Source organism: Salarias fasciatus, chromosome 17 (assembly GCF_902148845.1).
Source record: "Salarias fasciatus chromosome 17, fSalaFa1.1, whole genome shotgun sequence".
Classification (NCBI taxonomy): Eukaryota; Metazoa; Chordata; class Actinopteri; order Blenniiformes; family Blenniidae; genus Salarias; species Salarias fasciatus.
Window position 1 is genome coordinate 18,233,790 of NC_043761.1, and position 25,880 is coordinate 18,259,669.

Below are 25,880 nucleotides of genomic sequence, written 5' to 3' on the forward strand. Positions count from 1 at the left end.
AGACGCGAGACAACGCCGGGAGCTGCTTACAACAATACGGTGAGGGGATTAAGGAACTGTCACTGGACGTCAGAGGTCAATTACCCGGGCTTTGTGGAGGGCGATCGGCACGGCGTCCTGCTAATTCAGTCCTGGCAGGGAGGCACGCCGCCACAGCCGCCGCTCCTTCTGACCTAGAGGCACGGGGACAGCCGGGCTCAGAGGAGTCTGTGCCTGGAAGGCTGCGCGGATTTCCAAGACGCCTCTTCTGAAATAGTTCAGGGACTCGTGCCAGCAACACCGCCGCTCGCCGCCCGAGTCTAATCCCGAAGCAAGTTTCCACTTTCTCTGGAGGGGATGAGCTCCTCACTGCCGTGAGAGGCGGAGGCTCTTCATGAAGAGTCCCACCTGCCGATCGGAGGATGACGGAGGCGTGAACTGCGACCGGCAGGCGGAGAGGAGTTTCACTGGCACCGCATGACAAGAAGACGCCATCGGATCGGGCCTTGAATAGCATCTGAACCCTGACGGGAGAGCTGAGGAGTCCCTACCAGGGTTACTGGTTACTGGTTACATCATGGTTACTGACGATTTTCACATTGGCTCTTGAGCATCCAGCCCAGATCCCTTTATTTACTTTAAACTGGCGTGTTCCCACTTCCACACACTTTCCTTTGAAAAATGGACTTTGACACTCCGACAGAGCCTCTGTGGGGTTTCTCAGCAGCTTAAAGGGACCGGTAAGCTTTAATACCTCAGGTTTGGATTGATAGAGGTTTCAAACTCACATTTCAGCAACTTAGAGAGACGTATGAATCTGTGAGGAATACATTCACTTTATAGGCAAATAGAAAAAAGACCCTGCGGGGTATTCGGTGATGAGCCGCATTAACCCGTCCGTATGTAAATAGTGAAGCGCTGCTGAGTTGGTTCAGTCGCTCATTGCTCGTATCGAGCTGATCAGAGAAGCTGGGAAAGCTAAACGCTGGTAACAGGTGCGCTTCTGCAGAACGAGGAAGGTGAAATTCCACTCGCCAAACACATCATGCACTTTGTTCAACACGTGATTGAACGGTTTGATATTTGACCTGCGAACATCATGGAGGCTTTCATTTCATACATATATAGCTTTAATTACTTCCTCTGAATTACGCCTGTCCTCATTTCACGAACCTCTGCCAACACTTTGATTACCGTCAGCCTCGTTTTCAGAGAGACCAACCCAGTTCTTCTTTAACAAGGATGTAATAGAGTGTCTTATCTCTAGCTGCAAATCAATCATTTCCTTCTTCTCATAATATATGAAGCTGATAATCTCATTAACTTTGGGAAAATGAGAAAATAATAGTCCTAAATGTGTCTGCAGAAACTAAATTCAAAGGAGTCTCTTTAACCGAACCACAGATCTGGAATAGACAGAAAGAGTTGAGCAATCCGATCCTCGCCAGCGGGATGTTGTAACAGTGGAAGGATGACGCCCGAGATCGCCATCTGAGAAATGCTGACAAAAGAAACGGGCGCCGACTCCCCGTCCCGCTGCGTTTGATCAGGGCGAAGCCAGACGGGGCGAGTCGGGACGAGCGCGACGGCTCGCTCGTCTCACGTGGCCGCGGAGCGTCTGGCGGGAGATGAGAGGCGCAGGGCCGGCGTGAGGAGGCTTCATGTGTGAATCTGCATCACGCCGGTTTGAGGTGCCATGTTTCCATCTGGTTATCAGCCAGGTGACATTTTTGCTGTATGAGTCTTTTTTTCTCCGGGTCGGCGGCGGCCCGCTGTGAGGATGAGACGGCTCACCGGGACGCCGCGGCCGGCGCTCTCCAGCCGACCTGAAAGATTCCGCGTTTTCCTAGAACGCCGACGACGAGAACGACGACGCGTGAAGCCGGCGGCTCTCCAGCCGGGACGGGACGAGGACGGACGCACGGAGCGGCCCGGCGTGGCTCCGTGCGACTTACGCAGGACGAAACGCCGTGACATATTACGTAATGCCTGAACAGCACTCGCAGCGCATCGCTGACCCACTTTCTTTTTAGCAACGGGGAAAGGAGGGATAAACCACGTCAACTTGTTTTCCCCGCTATTTTCAACATCTGAAGGGCAAATTTCTCCACCGACACAGAAAAAAAAATGACTCATGAGCTTTAAACGCATGAAGATTTAGAAATCAAGTCTGATCTCTCTGCTGGAGGTCAGCAATTCTTTCTGTCTGCTGTTTTAACATACACAATAACAAACTGCATTTATAGATATTACCTTCGCTATATCAACCTTCATATATTACAAAAGACTGACTGACAGTGCTTCCATTAACGTTGATCTACATGTTATTATTTCCAAAAAACAGCTGCAAACAGGCCAGAAGTCACGTGCAAATAAGCAAAGAAATCCAGAAAAATGGTTTCAAATAACAACAGACGTCTCCGCCGGGTGGAAAAATACCACGAAAAACAAACACGGCGCAGTGCTGTTTGGTTAAAATTACATCAAAGAAGAGTAAAAACTCTCATTTGGAATTGAAAAGCTGAAAGACGTCTGCATCATCTACTGTAAGCGAGTGTTTATTCAGACGTTATCACATCTTAACTGTTTACTACGGTCCTGTTTAAAGCACGGCGTTCAGGTGAAAACAGAAAACCTGGTATCGAGGCTGTTTGGTGTCTTAAAAACCACTTAAAGACGGTGAAACGCTGCTGCTGCCTCGGGACAGCTGAACATCTGCTGGCACACACACCGGGGAGAGTGTTGGCGGGATGAAGGTATTTCACACCGTCTGTCAAACTACGTGCCTGACTCACGAGGTTACTGAGCAAACTGCTGCTGCCAGACGACGGGGATGGGACCAAACGGAGCAAAATCCAAAATGCACTGTCGCTGCCTGAATATCGTCACGGTGAAGATTCTGTGGATAGAATCTCTTTGCGACTCCCCTTCGCCGAAGCTGCTGGACCGGCTCCATCCGTCAGAGAGTCCAGACATCCGCCGCCGCCGCCGCCGGGGGAGACTCCGTGGTCGGAGAGCTCGGCGCGACCCGCGGCTCCTGGGCCGAGTCCAGCTTCGGCTAATTTACAGCTGAGGAGGAAACGCGGGCGCGTCTGGCCGGGGCGGGTCCGGCGCCGGCTCGGATCCAGCAGAGCCGTGAATCAAGGCGGTAATCAGCGCACACACACACATCCAGGCTCTCCATTCATTCAGAGGGCTGAAAGAGGAGGAGGAGGAGCCGCCGTTCTGCGGCGCGGCGCCATGAAAAGCCTTTACTGAAGGACGCACGTTCACATCTGCTCCTTCCAGACCAACATCTGGAACCAACTCCATTCTCCGTGAAGAGCAGGAGCGCCTTCTACTCTCTGATTTCTCACAAACACACTCACCCGTGATGGAAACGTAACATATTTATATCTTGGGGAAGTGGAAGTCTTGCTGATGGGTAAAAATAAAGAGCATCATGTTGGTGTGTAAATGCTGCCGAGTCACGATGACTCAGATCATTGCTGTGAATTCTGATCGTTCATCTACAAGTAACATTTCTTAGAAAAGGACATTATTTCAAAGAAAAGATATTTTTTTAAGCGAACACTCTCATAACCAACACCAACTCTCATTTCTGGCACCATAACCCTCATTACATTACCACCAAGCATTCATCTGGGTGTGTGACGCTATAAACCATTTAATAAACCATTTCCAACCACTTAGTGGCAATGAGGAGGCGTCTCTGGAGTCCAAAACCTAATATCTGTGTATTTCTGATGAAAGCAAACCAACGCAGGTGGACAGTTTTATTTTACTGAAACAGCCTTTAAAGCTGGGATGTTGAGCCTGTTTTAACTGAAAGGACACATGAAGTCCAGTTCAAGGTGGAGGAATGGTGTTAAAAACCCATCAATACATAAGAACTGTCCACAATGGCTTTCATGAATGCATCAATCTATTATTTTTACAATGCAAAACTGTTCTGACCTTGTGGAGTTCAAAACCATTCAAAACCATTCAAATAGCAGAAGTTCAGAAACGTCTGAGCCCGGGAATAAACGTACAAAATCAAATCAACAAGACTAGCCCAGCAATTTAAAGATTGTTTAGGATGAAAAGCACGAAGCAGATAATATGTTCTGAGAGACGCTGGTGGAAGTATTGAACTCCGGCGGCAGATAAGAGCGGAGAGGAAACCCGGCGCGCTGCGCAGCCTGACAGGAAATCCATAAGGAGATAACTTTGAGCAGCGTTTCTGTTTATCGTCGCTTTTCTTCTCCAGAATATCCGCGGAGGGGAGGCCTGCCGTGTTTACCAGCGTGCAGCAGTTTGTCCCGTCATGATTTATCTTTCATGAGGGACGATGGGGTGGTTACAGCAGAGAAGTCCTGCTGGGCTTTTCTTTCGAGTCTGGGGTCAAAAATGTTGAAAACAAAAGCATTTCAGGGGAAAAAAGAAAACCCTGCTGTTACGCAACAGCATCAATGCAGCGGATAATTGGATAATGTGCACACTGAAAACGCCACACATGGTCAGACATCAGCAATTAAGGGTCCTGATTGCCAATTTAGCTGTTATTGAAGAGACTGTCCGCACTGAAAGCAAAAATAAACCATTTTGTTGCGAGACTCAGAGCTGATTTTTCGTGGATTTCTGAGGTTTTATTTTACGAGGCGTTGTGAAGCCTCCATGTGAAGGACTGGAGTCGGCTGCCGGGTTTCATGAAACCAGTAAAACACGCAGCCTGAGTGGAAACATCCGGCCGCGACCTTTCAGTCTGCAGGTCAACTCTTATCGCACAAACCAAATTTGTCAACATCGACAGCCGCTGCACTTCACAGCACGCTTCTCCAATCCCCAGCAGAACTGTGCAGAAGTCACAAAAACATTGAAAAAAAGCTGATGTTTGATCTTCGACGCCAAGCCCAGTCCCTCTCCCTGCCTGCCTGTCAGTAGACTATTAGATCCATGCTTTCGGTATTAACCTGTTAAAAAAGAATAAATCCGCAGCAGAGTTCTTTCAGATCACAAATCAGACGTGACCCTCAGTAAATAAAGTGTTCTTTCTCCTGCCCCAGTTCCTCCCAGCTGTGGTTGGCTCGTCTTTCTCTGTACTTGTTTCGAATCTGCAGAGCACGAATGCATGAAAACACCGTTCACCGCTGAACACACTGAAACAATATCGCTCCGCAGGAGCCGAGGTGCAGCGGCTGGGAGAAAGGGAGGAAACGCGTACCGTGCGTGTCGGTCTGCGGAGAGGTGAAGCCGTCGCTGCTGCTGCTGCTTCTCAGCGAGACTAAAGTTGGTCGGACAAGCTGCTGAGCTCAGCTCTGCACTCCAACACTGAAGGGAGGAGACAAGCCTGCAGGACGACCAACTCTCTCTCTCTCTCTCTCTCTGTCGTTCTCTGCACCCTCCTCAGTCCTCATGACTTTCCTCGGCGGCCGTCCTCGTCTTCATCTCCCTTCCCTTTCGTCTCCTTCTTGCAGACTCGGCACCGACGTCGCTGCTCTTTGACGCTGGTTTCTCAGAGAAGAAGCATCTGACAGGCAGACCGCAAGAAAACAAGGAAGTGGGCCGGCCGCTGTTTACAGAGGGGGCGGCGATTACCATCTGATGTATCGAAGCACGGAGCTGTGTGTGTGAGTGTGTGTGTGTGTGTGAAGGCGGTTACTGTCTTCTGCCTCTTCTGCACTAACAAATGAAAAACAAGAAGAGACCGTGCTTGTTTCCTTCAGAACCGGTGAGCAGGCTTCAGCCTTCTCCTCGGGCGAAGTAAACCCTCAAAGGTCTGCCGTGTTTACTCGTCACACCGTTCGACATTTAGGCTCGTTCTGAACAATTACCAGGACGGGAGGAGCAGAGTATAAATAAGTAAAGACGGTAAGGCTGGACGATTAATTGAATTTTAATCTTGATTTCGATTTTGGTTACTCACGATCATAAAAATGTTATAATCGGAGAAAAACGATTAATTAGCCGCACGGCGCGGCGTGTATGTAATTTCCTACGCTGCCAAAGTACCATGAATGCACCTTGTGCACGCAGCCGCAGCTGCGACACGTGAAGGAAGCGGTTTACAAACATGGCAGAAAAGGAGCCTTTAGTTGACAAGAAAGGTCGGACTACTTCAGTCTTCTGGAGGCATTTTGGCTTCAGACGTCAGACATCCAGCATCCTGCCACAAGTGCTGCATCAGGTGGGTTTTCAGCGCAGGTGGAAATGTTGTCACCTGCCTTCGTTAGTCGCTGAAGCCAGACCAGGTGAACAGACTCGTCTTCCTTGCCAAAAACCTGTAGGAAGTTAACTACAGGGAGTTTTTAACTATGCAGCCAACCCCTCTTTTGTTATTTAAAATAGTTTCTGAGAGAGTTCAAAGAATATTTTCAGGTTGTGTTTTTGACTGAGTTATTAGTGTATTTAAGTTTTATAGAAATGCATGCAGATTGGGTATTTATTTTTAAGTGTTTTATTGATATTATTTAAGATATTAATTTTTTATAAGTTTATTTTTTATTGTTCTTTCAAGTTGTAGTTTAATAAATACTCAAGTTTTGGAATTATGAATAATCGTGGTTATTAATCGTGATTTCAATATCTATCAACATAATCGTGATTATTATTTTTGCCATAATCGTCCAGCCCTAAAAGACGGCGAGAAAACCCAGCATGCCTACGGTTTGGAGTTCCAATGCCTTAAACCAGCGTCTCTCCGACGCCTTCTGTTTGCCAGCAGGTACCAAACGGACAGAGTGTGAAGGTCGATGTGGCTCTCTCGAGGAAATACCAAACCCTCGTGCTGCAGCGCTACTGAGTCATGGAACTGTCGTCACAGACAGTTAGAAATCAATACAAAGGAGTCACGAGTTAAATGGGTGGAGAAATTCCCAACAAGATGCAACGAAAGTTTGCAATTTTCACTTGAAAATGAATAAACGGTGTCTATCAACAAAACTACTACAGACGAAGCCTGGAGAAGTGGGTTAAAAACACGACGGGAAGTTGTTTGAAGACCATGAAAACGGCGCAAAACTAAGCAAATGAGGACCAAAAGTCAGACAAACATGAGCGGACTGAAGCTGCGTGCGGGAAACTCCCACCGAGAGGTTTATTCAGACACTCTTCCCCAAGCAGAAACAAAGATGCCATTTAAGGCAGTGAGCGTGGCAGCAGCACAAAACCCTCCTGCAGTTACACAGAGCCACGTCTCGCTCAGTTCTTTCATTAAGATACTGAATCTGAGTCACTGGGGTAAAATCACAGCCTTCACAATCTGATTTGAAGAATTCCAGACGTATGGAGTCGGTTCTTTTTACTTCTGCATTCATTTTTTTCCCCCACTTCTTTATGACTCCAAACCCGAGCTTATGCCGATGACACACTTCCGTGTCATTCATTATTTCAGCGCGTCCATTGGTGATATATTCGTCTCATGATCGGAGCAGGAGCGTTACGTAAGCGAGGACGGTTCTGGATCTATTAGCCCGGCAGGGCAGGACGCGCTGTGGAGTTTGCAGTAAACGGAGGACGGAGTTATGACTGCTTCACTGACTCTGAATAACAATGCAGGAAACTGGATTGTAAGTGTACACAGCGGCGGCGGCGGCGGCTCAGAGCTGCGCCATACATCTGTAAACGGGAGCCATGGATAATATATGACGCCCCCCACGGCTGCCACTCCTCTCACTTCGCCGTATTGAAGCCGGCAGAAAGCGCACTCCATCATGGCTGCGGCTCATGTGCCGACACACTATACGTCCTCCTGGAACCAGAGCTCACAAGCATGGCTGTGTGTGTGTGTGTGTGTGTGTACGGAGATCGATCTCCACATAAAGGCAAGACCCCGGGAGAGAGAGAGAGCGCGCACACACACACACACACACCGCTCCAACAAGTTATCCAATCTATATGAAGCTGCGTGACCCTGCCTTTTTCATTCCCTGAGTCAATAAATTCACCTCTTCTTCTTCTTCGCTGCCCTCCCACCCACAAACTCCTCACCTCAGCCCGGCTAAAGATCTTCTGTTCGGGAAGGACTCAACCGATCTTGGCAGCAGTTAAATCCTGGATTCTAAGTTCTGAAACCTCGATATTGAACCGACACAAGCTTCCTGTTTTCACCGAGATCCTCAATTGAAAATGTGACGCCAACAGGCAGCTACATCCCCAAGGCTGTTAGAAATCAGCAATGGGATCAGAAAGGCCGTCCCAGAACTCACTTCTCCAATCGAGGGTTGTGTCCAGCCTGGAATCGAACTGTGGAACTTCTAGCCACTGTCTCACCAGGCAACCCACACATCTAATCATATATATCATGTCCAAACTCAGCTGTGTACAGGCTGGATCGTATCTTTAAGCCTGTGTGTTGACAAGACTCTAGTACAAGTCGAGTTGAACAGCTGTTTGGTCCTGGTGTTGCTCGCTGTACTGACAGAGCTACCGTCGTCTCTGCTGCTCCTCACATCTTCAAATGTAGCACTGACGTGGTGCCGAAGACTTGAAATGTGGAAGCTTTGTTGCGTATTTAGTTTCTATCCACGTTTCCATTCCACTGTTTCTTCAACTGAAGGTCGCTGCAGCTTTCATATGCTGATGACACGATGCAGTATCGTCCACTCCGACTGTTGCGACAGTCCAGCGGTGGGCTGAGGCGGCAGAGCGGAGGGTTGGCAAGAGTCTCCGAGGCGGCAGACGCCTGGCCAGCTTCCCGGAGCCCGTTATCTCTGGACTCGGGGAAACATGGGGACCCACCAGTGACCGACACGACCCGCACAGGAAGCCCAGCGCCGACACGGCACCGCAGCGTGCGATCCGGTGATAACAAACAGTCCAAAAGAACTGAGAGCGCCGAAGCAGCGGAATTAGCTTCAGTTCTTTATCCGGCTGCACAAGCAGAAGGCAGAAGCGTTCCGGCTGTTTCAGCGCAGCCCGTTGGAGAGACGACCTGCGCCGCCATCGTTCCCCTCATCCGCAGGTCTGATTACCCTCCAGCGAGCGCCATGACGACGGTGGAATGAGAGGGCAGAGCGGCGGTCCCGGCAGGAGAACCCACGCCGCTTTGATGCGCGTCGTCGCGAGGTTCGTTTCTGCCCAGCGTCATCTCGTGAACTCTGACCCCTAGCATCCCGCAGGTGGAGCTAAAGCACCTGAGAGCTGTTTTTCAGCTGAACAACAAAGAGAGAAAGAACGAACTGAACTCCAATATGTGGCAAAATAAGAGACTTTGAAATATATAATCAGATGGAAAGGAGCAGAAAATATAAATGATATATAAACAAGACACAAATCTTTACGATTTGATGTTTTAAATCACAATGTTTCAAGCAAAAAAACAGAATTTTTGCATACTGATGCATTTTTCACATTTAAAAGTCGAACTTTTACTCCAGAAATCCTGCTTTACTGGAACTACAAACCACATGTATTCAATGAAACTGAGACTCTGGACGACAGATCTTAAACTTCTCTGAATTTTCTGTTTGAATTCCATCCGTTTACTTTCCTGAACCTCCAGCTGGTGATTATGCTGCCTGAATCCCTCCATGGAGCTGGAGTGACGTCCGTCAGCTGGAGGAGACGTAATTATCTGTATGGAGGAACGGTGGGCGGCTGCATCTCCACTGGAGCGTTCACTCAACCCACACTCGCTCCATAAATACTAGTTTCACTCTGTCTGGGTAACTCCTGATCCCTTCCAGTAATGGCGAGGGGAGGGGTCGCAGTTCAGCGAGCATTTCTGACTTACCAAAGTTTTCTCAGGCTCCTGCTGCGACTCGGAGGACGACTCCATGGCGGCGTTGAACCAGAGTCGGGCGGTCAGCGCCTCTCTGAAGGCCACATGTCTGGAAAGAGGAAGAGGAAGCATGTTACTGGAACCCCGATGTTCTTTCATTTGAGCGATTTGTTTCTTGTGTTTTAAAAGTGAATTTTGTGTTCAGACGTCACTCCTCTGGACCGGGCTGGGAATAGCACGGCCGTTTTTAAACCGCCCTCTCACCTCATGTGGGACGGCTACTTCACAGGAGTGGACTCGACTGCAGCGCCGTGCCTACTCATCGATCAAACACCACATCGCAGCAGAACAGCAGAACAGAGAGTGCTGCTTTATGGTGCGTTTCACCATCGCTCTGCCTGCATAATGCCCCTTCCCAGTCGCTGCCGGTGGGCTGTTCCTGTTGTCCCTACAGCCACCGTCGGAGCATGGTGGTCTTTAGCCTTCATCCGCCGAGGCAAAGCCGGCTACGGCAGGACATTTAGCTGCTCCGCTGAACCAGACCAGGAGCGAGTGAGCAGGTCCCTGTGATGGGGCGAACCGCGGGAGTCATGGCTGCTCGGGCATTTCGGATGTGGTGTTAAAAGGAACGTTTTTTATGACGTTTTGTTCTTGTTTGTCATGTTTGTCCGTCACAGAAAAGAAAAACCCTGGAGTTATAATTTAAATGGTTGAAACAGAAAAAAAAATCAATCCCTAAATACCTAATCTATAGTTGATCCATGCTCAATGAGGTACAAAATAGAACAAAACAGAACTTCTTAATTCTTTATCTATAAAATATGAGCTTCCCCTCCATGGTAAACAGTTAGGAAGCCACGTCAGGTCAAGGATTGCCAGGTAGTTGTTTTGTAGCTGTGTAAAGTGTTGTGTTTTGCGGTGATGGACTGCTCTGGATTGACCCGTCAATCCATCTTCTACACCCAGTTTATCCGAGCCGGGGAAGTAAGAGCTGGATCCATTCCCAGATAACAAAGCTAAAAGGATAAACGGGCCGACAGCTGCTCGCCGGTTCAATCACACGAGTGAATGAACGAGCAGGTGAAGTTCAAATCCAAACCGCCGATGCGCTGTGTCCACATCACCACGGCCAGGGTGAATCCAGCAGCTCCAGTAAAAACATGGACATTGTAAACCTGGGTAGGTTTAGAGAGGCGGAGCTGCTCGAAAAGAAAAACAGCTTTCATGATTCCGGCGGGCGGCCACTTACGCTGATTGCTTTGTGTTGATATTTATAATGATCCGAACCCGGCGGCCCCACCTGAGCGTCCACCTGATCCGGCCGCGGTGGCCGCCGCCGCGCTGCGGGGGGGGGTGAGGCGGCTCAGCTGCACTGAAAGTGGAAGCGACCGCGGCTTATATCACAAACAGGGCTGTGACGGCGAGAGAACAAGCCTGCGTTTGGCTGTTTATCAGGAGAAAACAGATAATCGTGTCTGTCCCTCCTCCCCTTCGTCCACCGTGCTTCGACGGCTAATTTGATCAGGGGAAAAAGGGCAAACTTATCAGGGCCAATCGGAGCTGCGAGGCGCTGCGGTAAATGCTTCATGAGGACGCGGGGAAGGTTGTTTACGGGCCCGGTTCTGAGAGCCGGAGGCTCGTGACGAACACGGCGCCGTGCGGGGGAAACGCTGCAGGAGGTACTCGGCTCGACGGGGAATAAATCACCAGTCAGTCCAGATAACTGCTGATGAAATCTATGAAAACTCCCGACAGGAATGAACACTCATGAAGATCTTTCATGAGAATGTGCAGAGGAGTCTGAGGACCGGAGGACGTCCCGATAATCTCTCATCCCAGTCGATGTGCTAATGTAACGCTCCGGCGCCTCGGACTGCCTCCGGTTTCCAGCCGGCGCTCGCTCGCCGCCGACCCGTCAGGCGAAGACAGATGCTTTGCACTCTTCCTCTGAAGCAATCAGCTCGTGAGTCATCCTGGAGCCGCCGCCACACACCGCAGAGTGGCCAAATCACCGAGAACTCGGAGGTGGAGGAGATTTTGATAAACATTTACCGGTAATCACTAGTCTCGGAAGTTTACCGCATGAATGACGAGGAACTCGCCAAGGCCATCATTACCGCGGTTTGGATGCCATCAGACGAAAGACGCAGCGGTTCTGGACCAAACCTGGCAGCCTACCTCAGATTAGAAGCTCAATCTGTGTTCCTGAACTGCTGTTTCCGCTGAATTGATCTTCCTCTCTCTGGAATTAAAGCCGTTTCACCCGCAGATTACACTGAATGAACGCAGCAACCTCATCTGGCTCGCTCAGCCTCCGGCAGAGAAATCAACCCGTCGTTCCTGAAGCAAACACATCCAAGCCTTTTTCCAGCAAGGTGTCGCTCTGATCATTTGAAATATCAATCATTTATACCACTTACATTACAAATGGCATTGAGGTACTGAGTAAACATGAGACGAGTCGTTGACAGACAGTCCGCTCTGCGATGCTACTATTGTCTTGGCTTTCTCCCACACTTCACTGACAGTCTGGCACACAGACAGCGATGAATCACCGCTCAAGACGCACGGGGGGGATCCTAAACTTGTGGCCTCGGACACCAACTGGCAGCGCTCGCCGAGGGCTTCCTCCACGCGGCTAACGCTGAATGATAGCGCCGCTCACTCCGACAGGAAGAGGTCGAGGTGCTTTACGAGGCTCCGTCAGCTGTGAAAATCACAACCAACAGTCGCCCGTAGAGGTTAGAGGTCACGTCCCTCGAGACGCTGACTGAACCCATTCAACTGACAAGAAGAAAACAAAGAAGAAGAAATATCAGTGGAGTCCCAGAGTCAATAAGCCAGCTTCCTGGATGTTATGATGCATTATCTGTGGAACTGCACTGCAAAAACACAAATCACAACCTGAAAAATTTGCCAAAATGTGCAGAAAATCTAAAGTTTTCTCCTTCTGAAGGGCTTTATTCACGGCTCAAGTGTTTTGATGCCATTCTGCAGCAGTGAGGCGTTCACGGTCAGCCATCCATGATAATTAGGCTTACAGAGAGGCGTTCAAGGACAGGTCTGAGTGTCCATCAAATCTTCTCGTGACTACAGACAGAGGGACACTTCTTAGTTTGATGTGACAGTTATAAAACAGGAGTAAAACGTAGTTCTCTTGACAAAATGTTTGCTTTAAATTTCTCATTGACACAAATCACCTAATGAACTGGTGAAATTTCCGGACGCCTGGTGACTCCATTTGCCTAAATGGACCCAGACGATCAACATGTTTAGTATAAAAACAGCAAAAAAGCAGAGAATAAAGTGGCGTTGCGTGATTTTGTCTGTTTTTAGAATAACAGAGACTCCAGGGCAGCAATCACGTCCATGTTTCAGGAGGAGAAGCTCCGACGCCTCACTGCACCGGCGAGAAACAACAAGTGGAACCCAAACACAGATGTTCAGCTCTGGTCCAGAGAACAGGATTACTGCGACGCTCCGCTTCAAACGTTTCATCAATGGACAAAGACTGGGCAGGAAACAAACAGCAGGGAAGGGAGAGGGAGATGGACAATACAGCCTAAAATATGAGAATTACTCAAGACTGGTGATAAATATCTGTTGTGGATCTACATCATCCGCTTGATGGCAGATGAAAAAGCTAAAAGCACTAAAACGTCTTAAATGCGACAGCAGTTTCACCCACTGCAGGGTGTATAATCATCACAGCAGAGTCCTCTCCTTCGCGGCTGTCACGGCTGCCATTCTCTTTATGTTATTTCAGAACAAGGCCTTCATCGGCCGCACTCCCACTCAGCAGTGACGAAGCTTTTAAGATCATCTCGAGCCAGAATCTCTGCCAGCTGGATTTAGAAAGGTGACGGTGTTGCCGTGCAGTCGTGGGCTCGCCACGGGGGATTGTTGGGACGGAAATGAAAGCTCCCAGTTCTCTTTGAACTCACAGAACACGGCCAATCTCCATAAATAAAAAAGTACTAATACCCTTCTGTTGGGAGGGATGCCATCCGTCAGGGAGTCGTGAGCAGGTGGTTGAGTCCAGCCGACGGGAAGGAAAGTAAGACGAACCAGAAAATCAACAACCTCAAAGCCAAAGAATGAAAACCACAACGTAAGAACAGCTGGCATTTACCGGTAATGAGATGTCATCTTTCTAAAAACCCATCAGATTCTCCGACATCCAGAACAACAGCATTGTGTAGCCTCTCTGAAACGTTCAGGAAGGACTTCAGAGCCTCGCACTGGTTGGCTTTGACAATAACCAGCAGGAGAGACCCTGAACAGACAACCAGACCCTCTCAATCTGACTGAATCCTCTCCAATTGAGAAATCAGACTATTAACTCTTCATGTAAACGGGATAAAGCAATCAGATTAATTCAAGTGCACCAAAGAATCCCACAATGCTTTGCATTTTGACATTGGCAGTCTGTGAAAAGATCCATCACACAGTCTTCATCCAGATACCAACACCCTCGTTTCCAGGTTTCAGATTCAGTTTGCAAAGAGATCAAATCCATTTTACCTCCATGTTCTGAAACTTTGCAGAAGTTACCGTGTTATTGTTTCATTACCACTTCACCATTTTTGCTTTCATTTGCAAAACTGACCAAAAAGTCTGTAAGTCATTTCCTGGAGATGAGCAAACACCTGCAGCAATGCCACCGATGACCGCTTACCCAGAATCCACAGCGTTGTGTTTTAGAACCGCTCTCGATGAAAAGTAAAAACAAGAAAAGCTTGACAAAGGAGGCACAGGCGAGGGGAGAGGGGGCATTTAAAGTCCCTCGGTCCAGTGTAATCCTCTGCGTGTCCCAGTTTGGCGCTCCGCTCTGGGGGAGTCATCTTTAAAGAGAATTAAACCATGTAGGTCAGGGAGCGAGGAATATTAATCAACCGTGGAGGCAGAGGATTGCCTTGCTCAACCACACACAGTCCAGCACTTCCAGCAATCAGTCTCGAGCGGCTCCCACTTCCTATGACTTTAGAGCGAACCTGGAGGTTTGTTTGGCTGGAGAGGACAAAGATCCCCATCTGATGAGGAGGGAATCCAAACACAGCGGGCTGACTCACTCCAAAACCTCACGCCGAGATGAGATATGCCAAATCTCTGACCAGAAATAACCTCCAGCTCAGCTGAAAATACCCATCAAATTGTTTCCACGCTGCCCGTTTGTGGAGAAGTACACCTCTCCCCAAAAACAAACCGAGTCCAAAACCAGTCTGCAGCGTGGAGCGAGGAGGCTGGACTCGCTGAATCCAGAGGGAAATTAAACCACCTCCGCTGTCTGGTCGCTTTTATCTCCCGAAAAGAAAAAGTTTGTTCAAACAAGACGGGGAAACGGAACTCATATTGTCATCACTGCAGTGGGAAATTCTATTAGAGAAATCGTATTACAGGCCGGTCGGTGTATTTGTGAACATGCCGGCTGTGCAGCACTGCTCAGCATCGGTAAGGTTAACAATCAGACATTAGTGGGTGTAAATATATTAGTAAATATGAACACATGGTGAACAGAGAAAGAACACTTTGTTTGACTGAGTCAGAGGTCTGGCACTGGTATCTGCTCTGGAGCGAGAACAACAGAAAGTTCAGTGTCTTGCCCAAGGGCATGTGGGCAAGTAGAGGTACACGAAGAACCCATTCAACCATTTCAGCCTTTAAATAGAGACGTTCAGAATGAACGAATAGCTGCGGAGGCATTGAGGAGACAATCGCCTCAAAGCAGCAAGGTCAATGTAGAGACCGAAGGTTGCTAGAGGGGAAATATGGAAACACAAAGTCACGGCAACGCGTTACGGTGGAATAACATACCTAGAAAGGTCAACGAGGAGACGCCAAGGCACTGTAAAAACAAACACGGAGGTCTACGGCGAGAGGAAAGGTCACTGCGGCCCAGAGTTTAAAGGTCAGTGTGGAGACATCAGATCATGAAACACTACAGGGTGTAAGAAACCAAAAGTTTTCAGTCAGGTAAGGAAATATTGACGCATGTTTCCCAGAGTGTTGGAGCCTGTCCCCAGTCCAGCTGCTCCCCAGCAACACTCAGAGTCACAACATCCTGCTCCCATCAGCTGATAGCAAATCTGAGTCATACCAATCAACTTATGTGCCTCACGCGCTTCATTAAAGCAGCTTCCCGAACATCTGGCACTCCGACACACGGCGAACTACAGCCCAGAAAATTAACTTAATTCAGAAGATGGCACAGATATCCTGCCCGCCGTCCAACGCAGGCTCCTCGCTCCCGCAATAATTCTCTTTAATTTATGTGGCGAGCGTCACCTCGGGGAATCGGAAAGCTTTCAGAAGCAACAAGGTGACCGAGCGCGGCAGACGTGGACGGGAATGCTGATGGGAGGGAAGTCAAGGAGACTGTGGCGACCTCGGCGCCGTCGGATCCCCGTCACGGGAGGAACGTCGTGGGCTCGCCAGCGGCGGGATGAACCGGCTCCGAACCGAAGACGCGGAGAAATCACAGCGCCGCACGCCGAGAGTGACGCACGCAGCCTCTGCTGAACAGCGCCAGAGTGTTTGATGCCTCTTGCATAACAGAACAGAGGAGAGAGGGTGCGAGGCGGAGGAGCCGGCACGCAAAGACGCAGAAGAAGAGGCAATGAGTGCAAAGGTCGCAGAAGGGAGCAGCGTTCGTTTGACCCGAGGACGACCTTTAAAGGAGCTACAGGAGGACGCGGTACAGGGTGACGACAATCACAGCACTCTGACAAACCAAACAGTCCGGAGGCGGAAAGCAGGGAGCGACAGGACACACGACATCGTGCACCGGGGGACGGACCGCACACGTCCAGCCGGACGGCGCGGCGCGGCGCGGCGCGGCGCGGCGTGGAGGACGGCGGCGGGACGAGCGGAGCACCTACCGAATGCAGCTCGGGCAGCGGAGGCAGGAGTCACATTCACAACACAGCCGCCGAGCGAGGGAAGAGAGAGAGAGAGAGAGGGGAGAGAGGGACGAGCGAGCGAGGGGAGAGAGAGGGAGGGAGAGGGACGAGAGGGAAGAGCGAGGGAGAGGAGGAGGAAGACGGAGCATGCAGATGACATCACCATATTTTTCTCCCTCCTCCTCTCAGATACAGGCGGGTGCTGCAGGGCTGCCGGTGTCGGCACCGAGCAGCTCAGAGTGTGTGTGTGTGAAAGTGTGTGTGTCTGATAGAAACAGTATGCTCTCAATACAATCTCCACTGAATGGGAGAAAACTGCTGCGTCAAACAGTCATACTGTGCGTTGATTGCGTCCCCCCCCCCCCCCCCGACTGAAGCCCCGTTTACACGGTTCAGGAAAAGTTTCGCGTTGCCATGGCAACGCCGGCGAGTGAGCAGGGTTCGCCAGATGACCGGACCGCCGGCGTCTCTTCCAGACGGAGCAAATGCTTCTCCTGATGTGTGGAGAAGTGTTTGGTGTGATGGGAAAACGTCTTCCACGGGAGCGTTCGGAGACGCTCCAGGGAGCTGCTCAGCGCCGCTGGCCGGCAGGCAGGCGGCGAGATAACGGCTGAACTGCGCTGACACAGCGGAGCTTTTGGGTTTTTCTTCTATTCAAATCTCCTTTCAAGGACGCGCCGAGTATCACCGGATTCAGTCACACCTCCAATAATATGGCAGTTCAGCCATTTAACTTGATTTATACTTGACACCATAAAGTGTTTTTCCTCATCGTTCTTTACTACATAAATATCAAACCAACCTTGACATTGGAAAGAAAGCGCTTATTTGTATTAGATGCACATACATTTCATTTTATCCATCTTTTCTTGACTGTTTTTATTAATAGTCTTGTACATTTTTACTTTGCTCAGTGTCTTTTCTGGTTGTTAGCAAAAATATACGGATTTTAATTTCATTATGTTGATTATTTATCCCTTTAAAGACTTCATTGTGCCCACTTTATTTTCACTTCCTTCATTCCTTTTGCTTGTTTGCATATTAGATTTGCTTTGGGGAGTATTTCTGTGCAGGGATTTTTTTTTTTGATCCATTGTAAAAACCAAATTCCTTCTGAATCAATTTCATCCTCATGGCCGGTTGGATGAAGTCTACTGAAGCAGTGCTGTGTCTCATAAGAAGCCGCTCTCTGTGTTTCTGTCACCAGACCTCCATGTGATCCAGGCTCTGTCCCAGAGGCCACTTTCTGAAGCCATCTGGGCCGACACCAGGATCCGGATCGCTCTTATTCGATGCTTGGTGGAGCCACATGCCGCATTATTAAGTCAGACTTGACACTTTCAAATGCAGCAAAATTGCAATTAAATCATGAAACAAACAAGATGAATTACAAAGCGCAACAGAAATTCAGAGAAAACTGGGAAAGATCAACAATTGATATGTTTGTAGGTTATAGGAGAGAGACATGTGGCGGTCATACACTAAAACCTGCCACTAGTCGGAGCTACAGATCCGTTTAACAGCGGCTTAAATCGAGCAGTTTGTCATCATGTTCAACCGAAAAATTAAAGCAATGCAGCATTATGCTGGACAAGGTAGGCGTTGGGAGTGAATACGCCACAAAACGCCAACGCTGAATGCTAAAGACGGCTCCAGATTTTAAAAAGAGCCAATTTTTCCTCATAAACCCAACTGAATTCTCCCAGAAAGCCCGTTTCAATCAGAAACTGCGGCGGATCATCTGACCTTGGAGAACGCTCCAAATTATGGCCGTACAGAGAGATTTTATCACCGAAATGAAAAACCCTTTCACAGGGATTATCAGAAGCGGAGGCGTGATTTTTATTTTAAACAGCGGAAACGTGTAATGTTGAGTCAGCGGTGATGGATGCCGGCGGCGAGCTGGACTGCAAAGAGAGGCGGCGAGTTCAAGGGCAGCGGCGTCGCAGGAGTCCCTCAACAAATAACTGCAATCATCAGCCCAGCTGAATCCTGCTGGACCTGAACAGACGGAGGGGACCGAGTAGAAGTACTGATCGGTAAGTATTGATCGTCCTTTCAGTCAAACCCAAAGAGGGAAAACTACCTGGAAAGTTCCAGTCCAGGTCATCTCCCCGGATTGAACCCTCCGGTTTTGGACGCACGTTTGACACTGTTGCCATGGGGATTACCTGGAGAGAGACACCCTGCGAGTCCAGGCGGCATAAGTACGACGGTTTTGCGTCACAGTCGGCGTCTCGCTCCCCTCAGGCCGGAGCTTAGCCTGAAGGGATTATTACAGCCGGACAGACCGAGGTTTCTGGAGACTTCAGAGGATGGAGAGCGCCAGGAGCAGAGAGGAAATAAGGAGGAGGAGGAAAACAGAAACTATGGAAATGACGCAGTTTTCATGATGGGCCACTAGTGGGTGCCAGAGAACAATACGCTGCGAATATTAAAAATACAGCGGGATTCTCATTCAGAAAACTACCAAGTTCAGGAGAACATAGAGTAGCATCGCTCAGGTATTTCAGAAATATCCACCGTCCAGTATTACTTGTAAAACAGATAAATAGTTTAAACTGCGACATGAATCTAAATAAGTGTTATTTAAAAAGAAGAAAACCTTGTTTCTTCCTGATATTGATCAAAATCAATTTGTAAGACTTTCTTCTCGAGATTCCATTCAGTTAAGGTGAAAGGTTAACGAACTCCATCATGACTCACTTCAACTCCAGCTCAGCGAAACGATTCAGAGGAAATGATTATAAAACAGGTCAGTATAAGACGTTTGCTCCTCGGAGGCGGTTTATAAAAGCAAAGAGAGAAATAACAACGCGATAAAGAACCTGAGAATGACCCCCGCAGGGGGAGTGGAAGTAAAACATCAGCGGCGGTGGGAAGCAGAAACTTGATCTCACCGAATAAAAGCAGCTCCTGCTTCTCTGAATCAAACGCCGCTTTGATCATTTGTCTTCGCGCTTGCTGCATGCAGACCGTCTTTGTTCCTGCACGAATACATTTACAGCCTCTGCGGCTTAAAAAACAAACAAATAAATGAAAAAAAAAATCCCACAACAACAAAAAACTGCAGTCCGGCGTGCGTCAGAGCAGCCGAGTTCAGGACAAAGCACAGCTGAATATCTTGAAAAAACACGAGAATACAAGTTTATTTCCACCGTGTCGTCGAGACACACCAGAAAATAAAGAAACCAGTAGAAACTTAACTATTTGGAGCCGCTGTGTGTTTCTTTATGGTGACAATAGTTTCAGCTATAACAGCAATTTTTTATTCTCGTTTTCCTTTTAACCACCGGTAGATTTTTTTTTGTCTTTTCCGAGAAAAGAAAGCAGTATAGCGAATCCATTTAAACCATTTTTACTGTACTTTTTAGTATCTGAAGAGCTACTTTATCCATTTTGATGTAATTGTCGGGAACATCCTGCGCACACGCAGGAACAGGGCTGACTGGTAGTGCATCTACTCTGTTCTGACGGTCCTGCCTCTGTAAATATTGCGCGGCGTGGCAGAAGAATGGCGGGTGTGGCCGCCAGTCGCACATCTTCATTCCGCTCGCCGTCAGCCCAGCTGGACTCCTCAGGCAGTCCATCGGCCGGCGATGGACTGGACGGACGGTCCTGCAGCTGGTGGCGACAGTCCGACAGCACAGCCAGACCTCTGTGTGTGTGTGTGTGAGTCTGTGTGTGTGTGGGCTGACTCTGAGTCAGTCGTATTGATTCAACTGGACGCTTTGTTCCCCGTCTCAAGGTGAAAGCCCTTCACATGTGAAGAGTCAAACACAGATGGAGCGACTGCGCTCTGCACACGGCAGGTAACGCATTCGTCAGCGGGAAGCGTGTGGGAACACGCTCACCGTCCTGGCCTTGCTTTTGTAAAGAATGTTTCGGGAGAAATCGAAGGCAGGGCGCAGATCAGAAACACACACGTCACCGCTGGGAGGAATCCAGCGTGAGCCGTTCCACAATCAACAGAAAAGGTCACTTATAACCACATTTTTTCAGTTATTAACGGCGAAATTACTTTTGTGCAAGGCATTCCATCCATCACGGCGAGGACAGGATTCTATATATTTGCTGCAAAGAACGTCTGGGGACAGAATAGGAATTGAAAAAGACTGTAGTTCCAGAGACTGATAGCACACTTGGAAGTAAACAACACCTGAGCCACAATCACACATTAGCTTTGGAAGAATGAACCAAGGCTTCGGTCCTGAAGACGGTTCCCACTTCTGCAAAGCTGCATGAATCCCGTCGGTAACTGAGCCCAGTGTTGTGTTTTAGAGGAAGAAGCAGCAGTTCAGGCAGCTGGAAGCTTCCCTTCATCCACAGCTTCATGCTCTCTGAGCCCGATGAGGACGAACAGAGACGATGCTCATCTATAAAATAATAGATTCACTCCACTTTGCAATTACCCAACTACTTTAATCACTGAGAACATCGGCAAATTAGCTAAATTAAAGCTGTGTTTGCTGAGTTTTGTTTGATGAAGGGGGACTGCTGGTGAAATGAAAGGTAAACACGGCGAAGCGGTGGGGATGGAATTCAAACCGCTGTTTGCACAGACAGGCCTGAGCTGACCTTCTCACAGACGACTGCTAAACCGCCCGCTGGACGCCAAAAAAACGTCGTCCCGTTCGCCCGCAACTGTCTCGCTTACGGCGCATCTGGCGTTCGTCAGGGTGGACGTGTCCAGCCGCAGCCAGCGGCCTGCGCGCCCCAGCTGGGAGGGATTACTGCGAGGCTCCGGTACACAGGCCGTGGGATTTTAATACGTCCGCGAGCATCAGAGCGACACCCTGACGGTGATTTACATGCATGCTGTACCTGTGCGCCCGGCGGGGGAGGGGAGCTCGGACTTTACTACCCCGGGGCGCCACATTTCCTGGGAGACGAGCACAAACTGTCCTACCTGCTCATTTATGAGCACAAATTTCCAACTACGTAAACCTTTACATTACACTCACACATTTCAGTTCAGGCGCCACACACAGCTTAAGGGTAAAACAGTCTCATGGTTTGAGCTATAAAGTCTTTCAATATGTGATGAAAATCCCTGTATTTTCACAGAACGACTATAATCACAGCATAAAGTCTGTGAAAAATCCTGATGCAAAATAGAGTGAAATGTCGAAAACTACTTCTACAGTGACTGCTGGCCGCTACTCTTCACAAACCTGCTGACTGAACTAAACATGACAGGAGATCTGTGAGTTTCACGTGTGCTGTCAGAGGACGGAAAAGTCAGATTTCCAGAGACAGATTCCATAAAATACAAGGTGCTTCTAATTTGCAGAGACTGTTCTAGTGTTGTACACAGTTACACATCTCCTGCTCTTTTTATTATAAAATATTCCAAATGTAAGTACGCTTGCTCACAAATGCAGTCGTGGACACTGGTTGCTATGAGATTTGAAGGTTACGCTTCTTTGTGGTGATTAAAGCAGCCTAATAATAACAGATTAAAGCAATCTGCAGCCCAGAGACCTTCGCTATGCCTGCATCCACAGGAAAACACGAGGGAGCAGAGGTTTTGTGTCACTTGTGCGTTTTAAATAAAGTCTGTTGAACAGAAACGCACGCATTATGTCAAGTTCTGAACCTGCTCAGTCTGAGAAGATAACATATCCCATCACGACAACGCATGTATGAGGTCTGTTCTCACATAAAGCTTACTGAACTGAACGGGATGTGCTGAGACTGAGTACGCCATGCTAGGATGCTGAATGCTAACCTCAAGATGACTGCAGTGCGTCGTCCCTTGTACTACAGCAGCATAATGTTTTAAATATTTACTGAACGTGACAAATGACAGCGCTTGTCAGTATATAAAGCAGGGTATCGTCAGCATACAGGGAGAATATAGCACATTTTTAAAGAAACGAGCATTGATGGAGAAAAAAATAAGGCCTAATAGAATGTAGGTGTGATGTGGATTGTAGGGAAACAGGTTTCATAACCAGAAATATTCCCCACTGTACTGACACTTTGCCAAGGTGGCAAACAGGTTGCAGCAGGCCAATCCTAATTTCATTTAGAAGCAAGAACCAACTGATACACTTGCTCCATAATTGCTACAGTATCTGATACTGTTCGACAGAAATAACTTTGAACTGATAGTTACTTCGTGATTTCGGTGGCTGCTAGGCCTGGGCGATTGTATGATCGTGATCGGTGATCACGATTAATTTCCCGTCGATCACGGTGATCAGCTGGGGGCACATTTACTCGATCAGACATGGCAGAAATGTGCGTGACCACAGCCAATCACAGTCGACTTTTTCCTGCTGAACATCCGCCTGTAAGTTGTCTGAGAAGTAAACAGAGATGGAGCTGAACGTGGAGCCGAGAGCAGCGAAGCAGATGAAGTCAGTAATGCGTCGGAGTTATCCTCTGAAGATGAGGCTGCTGGTGACAGGAAAGGCTGCTCCACCCGCACCGCTGCTAGCTCACCGCTGCTAGCACACCGCTGCTAACACAGCGATCCGCAAGGAATCTGGTCTTTTGAGTCCAGGAACTACTGGTGATACAGTTTAACTAACGATCGTTCAGTTATTCTCTTTTACTGAAAAAACGATGCCTCGCATCATTGAACAGATCACCACGTCTTGCCGCTAACACTCTTCTTCTAACAACATGCAGAGAGCCTGCAGCGCCTGCATCGAACTTCTTCTGTGGTGTCTGTGTAAAATAAGGTTGAACATGCAAACAGCACACCTAGTGGCAGGAAGTGCAAATGCAGTCATGGTGTCGCCTGTGGCCGTGGTCTGAATGAGGATCTCCCTGAGTTTATTCCAAATGTTTCAGAAACCAGAATATTTATCTTAACACCAATATTGACTGCATGTAAACGTAGCCAGTGTCGTCTTTTCAGGCCACTGCACCATACGAAAAACATTCTGAGAGGAGAAAAACGATTAATTTGGTCTATTTTTTTTTTATTATTGTAGTTTTGTACTGTTACATTTTAAATCTAATCTGTCCAATCTAGATTATTTAAATGTTGTACATTTGACTCAAGCATTAATGATGGCAGCAGCATATTTAGCATCAGAACTTCAAAATAATGTTTACATTCTAAATCACCTTCATTATCCCCAGAGGGTTTCTGTAGTTTTTTAATCTTTCATAGCAACAAAAATCCTCAGGGCTGGAAACTGTCACACTTTAACTAACGATCGTTCAGTTCTTCTCTTTTACTGAAAAAACGGTGCATCGCAAGATTTTATTATCTTGGTCCTAGATTTTTTTTTCCATTTACTGCACTGTTAAGTGAGATTGTTCTTATATTTTTCTATGTTTATATTATTTAATTTGCATTGCTATTTGCTTGGTTTGTTAATAAAATGTTAAACTGTTCCATAGTTCTAGTTTTCAGTGCAGATGCTTTAAAACTGGTTTAAAAACAATATAACATATCGTGATTATAATCGAGATTGAATGATATGAAACAAAAAATCGTGATCATTTTTTTTGCCATATTGCCCAGCCCTAGTGGCTGCTATCTCTAAACTCCATGAAAATAACACATGTGTGTGCTGAAACAAATTTATGTGGAAAAATCTTGTTGACCAGATTCAACCTCACATTATGTGGTTTCTCAACAAATATATAAAACAATTTTAAAACAAAAAAAGGGAAAATTGATGCTGCTGTGGACACAAAAAGAGCTTCAGAAAAGGCCTTGATCTACATCATCCTATCCCATGAGACAAACATTAATTTGTTTCCAATTTCATTTTACATTCCTCCAGTGATTATTTGTGTGAAGCAAAAACATAAAACCTGCATGAAAAGGGTTCCTCTCAAATATTCCCAGTGTGGTAAAGCGTTGGAATACAAACAAGCAGCTGCAGTACTACGCATGATTAATCAGCTTCATTAACGTCGCTGCGCACTCCGAGGTAAATGTTCCACTGGAGGCCCATTTTTCATGTCCGCAGCTCTCCTGCAAACGCTTTCCAAAGTGTAGCCTGAGCCGGAGACGGCACAACTGGCCTGATGGATTCATTTCTACACTCAGGCTCTTTTGCAGAACATCGTTCAGGGAACTGATCAGAGTCTGGTTTGCGCCTGTGAATCACATGTCGAGGATCCAGAGTCTCTGCATCCGTCGCTCTTCAAACTAGGCACGCATACGATTAGTTGGCTAATCAATTAAACATCTGGGTTAGCTGGCAGCAGAGATGTTAGCTGGTGAAAGTAAATGACCTGCATGCTCCTGCTGCATTTTCGTTTCAGAATAGTTTCTCGTTTAAAGAGCAACATTTTGAAAACGATGTAGTTTTCATGTTGGGTTACAAGCGGGAGTCTCGGAGGCTGAAAAGTCCAATTTTTGACCGTCTAGTTAAACATTCTGTGAAGTTGACAAAGAAATAAGTTGCAAGGAATATCCCAGCATAAAACAACCCAAGGAGAAATATTCTCTTTTCTTCTCAGCACATCAACATCACACTAACTCTCCAAACTGGATTCAGACACCAAACTGCAAGATAAATGTGTAGGAGTCAGAAACTGTGGTTGGAAGAGGCCTGAATGGAAACTGCATTTGACTTTCAAATGAGCTGGTTGGTCTTGTGACCATAGGCTTGAACTCAAGTTTGTCATGGAAAGTCTGGAATTCTTTACATGCTCGTGGACAGAGGATGGAAACACAATGGGAGACAAGCAAACATTCGGAAGGAAGGTGGAAAACTCAAACGAGTCGTCATCATAGTCGGAATCAAACCTCATCTTCCTCAGGACAAGAACATGACTTGTTTCGTCAGAAAACTAAATTTAGAGTCACATCTGTTCCACTTCAAGAGAACCGGGTGTCTGTGAAAAAATGGGATCAGGAATGACACATCCTGCGTGATTCAGAGGAAAAACAAATGCCTCCATGAGATCATTTCCTCCTGCCACATCATCAGGAAACAACACGAGGCTGGTGTCAAATTACAGTTTTCAAAATGTTGTAGTGTCAACACCAAACTTTCCTAAAACGAAAACACAAAGCAATGCATTTTCACTAGAAATCACAAATCATGAAAAGCTATTTGTGGCGATTCTCAGAACATAAATACACACTGAATTCACCTCCAGAGACAGTACACAGCAGGGTGCTGAAGAAATCCATGAAAGCTTGGTGAAATCGCAGGCAGGATAGCATGACACCCTGATATCAGATATCCGATACGAGGCCCAGAGCCACCGGATGCACCAGATGTCCGACACAGTTAGGAAGAGCTCTCCCCTGTCTCCACTCAGGTGAAAGTGGTAACAGGGCACCAGAGATGGGGAGGCTGCAGAGGGATCATATG

General features: G+C 47.7%; 1 protein-coding gene across 4 annotated transcripts in view; it reads right to left on the reverse strand.

The window, feature by feature from the left end:
* Positions 1-25,880, reverse strand: part of osbpl8 (oxysterol binding protein-like 8) — a 57,108-nt gene that overhangs the window by 30,522 nt on the left and 706 nt on the right. For 3 of the 4 annotated variants that reach the window (XM_030113361.1, XM_030113360.1, XM_030113363.1), the window contains one exon: positions 9,695-9,791. In XM_030113361.1, the coding sequence (XP_029969221.1) occupies positions 9,695-9,739 (45 nt within the window). In that variant the 5' untranslated portion in view covers positions 9,740-9,791. Of the gene's footprint in view, positions 1-5,185; positions 5,441-9,694; positions 9,792-25,880 lie in introns of those variants that run through there. The other variant, XM_030113362.1, reaches the window with a different exon arrangement.